The sequence below is a fragment of the Rhinopithecus bieti genome, unplaced genomic scaffold, assembly GCF_001698545.2.
Source record: "Rhinopithecus bieti isolate Rb0 unplaced genomic scaffold, ASM169854v2 scaffold_5023, whole genome shotgun sequence".
NCBI lineage: Eukaryota > Metazoa > Chordata > Mammalia > Primates > Cercopithecidae > Rhinopithecus > Rhinopithecus bieti.
The window spans coordinates 2,198,802-2,205,444 of NW_016805223.1; the positions used below are offsets into that span (position 1 = coordinate 2,198,802).

The window sequence follows — 6,643 nt, forward strand, 5'->3', positions numbered from 1 at the left end:
AACCCCCCCCCCCCCCCCCCCGCCGGGGAAAAAAGAGAGAAACTCAAAAAAAAAAAAAAAAAAAAAAAAAAAAAAAAAAATATATATATATATATGATACAAGATGATGGTCCCCTCGGCCATGATGCCAACAGTGAGGGTGGTAAAAAGTGGTCAAGCTCTGTATGTATTTTTACAAACAGAGCAGAGAGGATCTGCTGATAGAATGTATGTGAGCTATGAAGGGAAAAGAGGAGGCAGGGATGACTTCAGAATTCTCAGCCAGAGCTGCTGGGGAAATTGAGATTCCATCAACTGAGATGGTAAAGCCTGCAAGTAAAGCAGTTGACTGGACCACGAGTGGGGTGGGGGGTTTCAGGAATTCAGTGTTTGATGTCTGAAAGAACTTCTCACGGTAGTGGGCAGTTGTACATTTATTTACCTAATGATATTTTGGAGTGCCTAAATTGTGCAGCACTTCTTAAGTATTAGGATGGACACCTGAAAATGCTGGAAATCAAGGCAATGTTTAATAATTGCTTTGCTTAGTGAATGGAATAATAAAAAAATGATCAAACATTCTAACTATGTACCAAAATATCTTATTTAGAATCATAACCATCAGCAAAAATACTAGCTAATGCTGGAAAATACCTAAGCGTTACAAAACGTTTTCACTTATTCTGACTGCTACTTATACGCTAGCATCTGAGTATTTGCCCTCTCCTTTTTGCAGTGTAATAAAATTTGGCTGGGTACTTGGCTTCCCAGAATAAAGATAACATTTCCCAGCCTTCCTTGGAGGTAGGTGTACCCAATGGTCTGTGAGCAAGCATGGTGTGTGCAATTTCTGCAAAATTCTCTCAGATTGGGCACACCCGCCATTTGCCCTTTCTCCCTCTCTTGCTGTCAGCTGAAGGGCTGATGTGATAATGAGCCATCTTGGACCATAAGGACAGGGTGACACCACTGGGATGGCAAGGGAATAAAAGAGAAAGAGCTTGGATCCTGAAAACCCATGGCGCCATCTTATCAGCTCTGTGTTTGCACATACTTAGATTGCTACATGAAAGAATAAAGCCACTTTTGTCTTGGCTTTTCATAACAGCAGCTTTGCCTGAAACTTAATAAATTTAATAAACCCTCAGAACATCACTGTGATGCAAATAATAGGCCAAGAATTTGTTTTCAATTCTCTATGATATATGTTTTAAACAGCAGGAAAATATATTGGCAACACAGCCTTGTTCTATATCCTTACATCTACCAGTGCAGAAAAACTAGCTGATAAGTAGTCTGCAAAAACTAATAGAAATAATTTTGCAACAAGATTTGGGTCCAGGCATTAAATAAACTGTGAAGTACTCGCCACCTAGAAAAGCCACATGGTAATGATTTTCACAGAGAACTGAGAAATGACATGCTATGTAGTAGCTCAACTTCAATGCTTCAACTTCCCATTAAAATCCCCGCAATTTATTAAACAGTGTAAGTACCAGCAATTAGTTCCTTAAAGAAATGTGTAGTTGCTCACTGAATTCTTGACTTAATTTGTGCCCATCAGACAAGCATGCCAAAGTAGCTTTTGGAGTGTCTAGGTCTTTAGATATATACCTATTAGCAGGCCATTTTCATATTCTGGAACAGTTTTACACTTTCTTTTAATCCTGGTATAGAATTGTGTTGGAAAGAGTAGAAAAATGCCAGTTCAAATGCTATATAAGCGAACATAATTTAAAGAATAAAAACAGGCTAGGCGCGGTGGCTCACGCCTATAATCCCAGCACTTTGGGAGGCCGAGGCGGGCGGATCATCTGAGGTCGGAGTTCGAGACCAGTCTGACCAACATGAAGAAACCCCGTCTCTACTAAAAATACAAAATTTGGTGGGCATGGTGGTGCATGCCTGTAATCCCAGCTACTCAGGAAGGCTGAGGCAGGAGCATCGCTTGAACCCGGGAGGTGGAGGTTGTGGTGAGCCAAGATCGTGCCACTGCACCCCAGCCTGGGCAACAAGAGCGAAATTCAGTCTCAAAAAAACCAAAAAAACAAACAAAAAGAATAAAAATAGGCCAGGCGTGGTGGCTCGCACCTGTAATCCCAGCACTTTAGGAGGCTGAGACAGGCAGATCATCTAATGTCAGGAGTCGAGACCAGCCTGGCAAACGTGGGGAAACCCCATCTCTACTAAAAATACAAAAATTAGCCAGGTGTGGTGGCGGGTGCCTGTAATATCAGTGCCTCTGGAGTCTGGGTCAGGAGAATTACTTGAATCCAGGAGGTGGAAGTTGCAGTGAGTTGAGATCAAGCCATTGCACACCAGCCTGGGCAACACAGCAAGACCCCGTCTCAAAAAAGAATAAAAATGGCTTATGAAGAACAAGACTCTTTAACACTATTTACTATGATATATTTCTGCACTAAAAATTTACATCTATTTTAATTTAATTGTCCTCAAGCTTCCAATACGTTTAATTGCCTAAACTAGAGTCATCCCTTGTCATAGCTTTTGACTTTTTTATTTTAAAGGAAACTACTTTCTATTCTATCAATTCTGAGATTTGCTCAAGTAATTTTCTAAATCAAAAGCAATCATGAGTGGTATAATCAAAACTCTCATTATATAGTGAAAAGTTTGTTTCTCTAAGTGACTGAAGAACCCAAGTAAAAACCTGCTAACTGCTTGGCAACATTCAGATAATTTAGCCTCTGTGCAGCCCAAGGTGACTCACACCTGAATGTGTACACACTGACATCTAGAGACATACTTTCAGGATTCAGAGGTAGTGAAATCTCCAAATCTTTTAAAGGTTTCAATGAAAGTCTTGTATTTCTTCAGGCGATGCTTGGAAAATAGAAAAGCTCAAGTATACTTATGTGGGATAGCCTGACTTTTATTATATGATAAAAGAGCTGTCCCCATCAGTATTTTAAAATGTGAAAACCAAGCTCTTTTCTAAATGCTTGGAATAGTCAATATTGTTTACACAACAGGAGCTCTAATTCTTCTGGACAAACATAGTCAGAAACACAAGAAAATATTTTCTTATTCCAAGTAAGGAATATTGTGTCTCTAATTTGTCTCTAAATTGGTTATATGGTATGTCTCTAAATTGGTTACATGGCATATCTCTTTAAAAAAATGAAAAGAATGAAAGATACGGGTATTGCATAAAAGGACCTCTTCCTCCTTAATACTATGTCTTAAGAAGCAAAGACATAAAGAGGCTGAAAGTGTAAACTATCCAGACAAAAGCATAAAAGAAAAGATTACCTTTAGCTGGGTTTACTTTTATCCCTGATCTATACAGCATTTCCTCATTCTGCCAGTCTCCGTTCCTGATCGCAGTCTTGAGTCCATAAAAAACAATTAGTGTAGCTGTAGCATAAAAAATCAAGCTCTTGAAGAACCGCTTTTGGACTTTGACATAAAGGGCTCTAGCACCCACTGTAATCAGCAGGCAGAAGCCCATACTAGGAATATATAATACTCGCTCTGCAATTACAAAGCCGACATAGAAAAACAGGTTCGTGGCAGGAACAAAGGGTATGATTAACAAAGATAAAGACAGAACAACAATGTTCTCCGTAGAAGGAAGCTGGGTTCTCTGTGATACATCATTGTTAATGCCATTTTCTACTTTGGATGCAAAGCTGGACTTAGTCTCTGAGTTCTGGTACTCCACATCTGAAAGGCAGCTATGTCCATTTGCATTCTGCTTGCCATTTGTTACAGTTTTCCCATTGCATTCTCTGTCTTCGCTCGGGCTCTTCAAACCATAGTAGGCAAGGAGGAGGAGTCCAGTATAGAAGGCCACAGTGTGTAGGTTTCTCCAGTCACAAACTGTTTTGAGCAGAGGCACAGCATCCATTGACCAATCAAAACTGAGGGTATCTGGGCATAGCAACAGCCAGAGGTTCTTGGTTGGCAAGTAGAAGAAGGTGAGCGTGCGGGTGAGGAGGCTGTCTGAATCAGCAGCGGGATTGTCCGAGTTGGAAAAGCTTGGCGGTTTGTTTCCCATCCAGTATAACCGGGCACCCAAAAGGGAGGACCCCCAGAAAGTTAACAAACTAATGCTGAGGAAAAGCGACAAGTTCTTCCTCTGAAACCAAAAGAGAGAAGGGAAAAATTAAGATCATTATCAGCACAGCATAGGAACACTCAACACTTAGAAATCAAATACATTTTTAAATGGACAGTTATAAACAGATAATGTCTCCAAAACATGACTTCATGTCCATCACCTTTCAAGCATGCCTAAAGAAATTTTAATCTCCAAAAAAACGTGAAGGTGGAATCGTTGTTTGTATATATTTTTTGATTATCTTTTCTTATTTTTTCTCTCTAAAATACCAATAATCAAAACTTCAATTTCGTGATGTCTACAAAGTGGGTTCAATATATTTATTTCCCTCTCAGAATTCGTGTCGGGTCACAATGGGACCACAATGTAAAGTACTTAGCACTCTGCATAAGATATAGAAGGCACCTAATAACTGTTGTCTTTCATTTTATTGTAGTTTAGATTTTGAAGAAAAACAAAAAGCAGCCATGTCAAAAAATATGTGGTATGGCAGGACTCTTGTGCTTGTCTCTAAGGGAGTAAAGGCATGCAGCTATGTCTGTCTAAGTCAGTCCCCATTTCATTGTCTTAAAGAATTTCGTCCTTGCAAAATTTATAAACCAGGCTTTCATCTGCTGCCCCATATTGTCACTGATATCAGTGATATACAACATTCAAAACACTCCTCATGAATCCCAAATTTTTCATGTTGATGACAGCTTTTAAAAATAAAATTGCTTTAGGCTGGGCAGAGTGGCTCACCCCTGTAATCCCAGTAATTTGGGAGGCCAAGGTGGGTGGATCACTTAAGGCCAGGAGTTCAGACCAGTCTGGCAAATGTGGTGAAACCCCATCTCTACTAAAAGAAACAAACAAACAACAACAAAAAAAAACCATTACCGGGCATGGTGGCGTGCACCTGTAGTCCCACTTACTCAGGAGCCTGAGGCAGGAGTATAGCTTGAACCCAGGAGAAAGAGGTTGCAGTGAGCTGAGATTGCACCACTGCACTCCAGCCTGGGCAACAGAGTGAGACTCTCACTTAAATAAAAAATAAAATAAAATGACTTCTTTAATAATGAACTAACTTATTTCAAGAGAATGACAAAAAATTGTGAGAGGAGGGTCAAAGGACATCACGTTAATGCTAATTTTCTGGCAAAGTCCTTCACCCCCAACAAGAACTTAGGTGACATCTAAAAATCTAAGTCCTAAAGAGTCAGAGTGGGGAGGGTTAAAATAGGCACCATATCCCAACCTTAATGGTTCAATGGTAAGGCCATTCTTTACAGCAAACATCCAGTGTTGTAGAGAATTGTCTTACTCAATGACATTCAGAAGAGGGTTTAGAATCTTACAAAGGATACACCAAATATTTAGTTTAAAAAACAACCCACAGAAAGCAATACATTTTAAGCATATACAACTTCAATGAAAACAATGTCTACATATTGTATACAACTGCCATACTGGACTCTGCTCCTCAGACTCCTCCTCCACACCAACCCTGATCGCTGGAAGCCACAGCACTACTCATGAATGCTCTTTTCCACTCTACCTTCAACCTAATGATCCTCAACAAGGTTCATGATTTTAAACGTCGTTAATGTACGCTAATGACTGTACCTTCACCCTCCCTCACCTCCATAGGCAATTATTCAGTTGCCTACTGGGCATATTCACTTAGGTACCTCAAACTCAAAATACCCAAAATAGAACTCCTGACTTCATACTTCCCCAAAGGAAATAAAACAGTTCCTCCTCCAATCATTGTCACCATCAGGAAATAGTAATAGTGTATAACGAGTTTCTTCTTCACAGCCTCTTTCCTTCCCTCCACATTCTACTCATTACCAAGTCTTCACAACTTTCACGTCCAAATATATCCTGAATCTATCCTTTTTCTCTCCATCTCTTCTATTATCACTAGTCCCAAGTGCCGACACTGGGATTCCTACAATAATCTCCTCCTAAATGGTGACCCTGTCCTTCTTAACACAAATTCTTTTATTCCCTAATTTTAAACTCAGATCTTACTTTTAAGATCTTAGAAGTTTTATATCTCTAACAAAACAAAAGTTTGTGATTCATTTAGGGTTCCCTTACCACTTTTGGCAATATGTCCATTTTACATTTCAAAAGTATTAAAGTTTTATTTTATTTTATTTTTTTAATCTAAAAGGAGGTAATTCTGAGTATAAAATAAGAGAAACAAAATAATAGGTGGTTAGAAGTTAAAATTTTAACATGGGGGCGGAGCAAGATGGCCGAATAGGAACAGCTCCAGTCTCCAACTCCTGGCGTGAGCAACACAGAAGACTGGTGATTTCTGCATTTTCAACTGAGGTACTGGGGTCATCTCACTAGGGAGTGCCGGACAATAGGTGCTGGTCAGCTGCTGCAGCCTGACCAGCAAGAGCTGAAGCAGGGCGAGGCATCGCCTCACCTGGAAGCGCAAGGGGGAAGGGAATCCGTTTTCCTAGCCAGGGGAACTGAGACACACAACACCTGGAAAATCGGGTAACTCCCACCCCAATACTGCGCTTTAAGCAAACAGACACACCAGGAGAATATATCCCACACCTGGCCGGGAGGGTCCCA

The 6,643-nt window shown here is 40.2% G+C and overlaps 1 protein-coding gene across 6 annotated transcripts in view; it reads right to left on the reverse strand.

The window, feature by feature from the left end:
• TMTC2 (transmembrane O-mannosyltransferase targeting cadherins 2) overlaps positions 1–6,643 on the reverse strand; it is a 466,566-nt gene that overhangs the window by 249,095 nt on the left and 210,828 nt on the right. For all 6 annotated transcript variants that reach the window (XM_017871703.1, XM_017871700.1, XM_017871704.1 and 3 more), the window contains one exon: positions 3,253–4,081. In XM_017871703.1, the coding sequence (XP_017727192.1) occupies positions 3,253–4,000 (748 nt within the window). In that variant the 5' untranslated portion in view covers positions 4,001–4,081. The remainder of the gene's footprint in view (positions 1–3,252; positions 4,082–6,643) is intronic.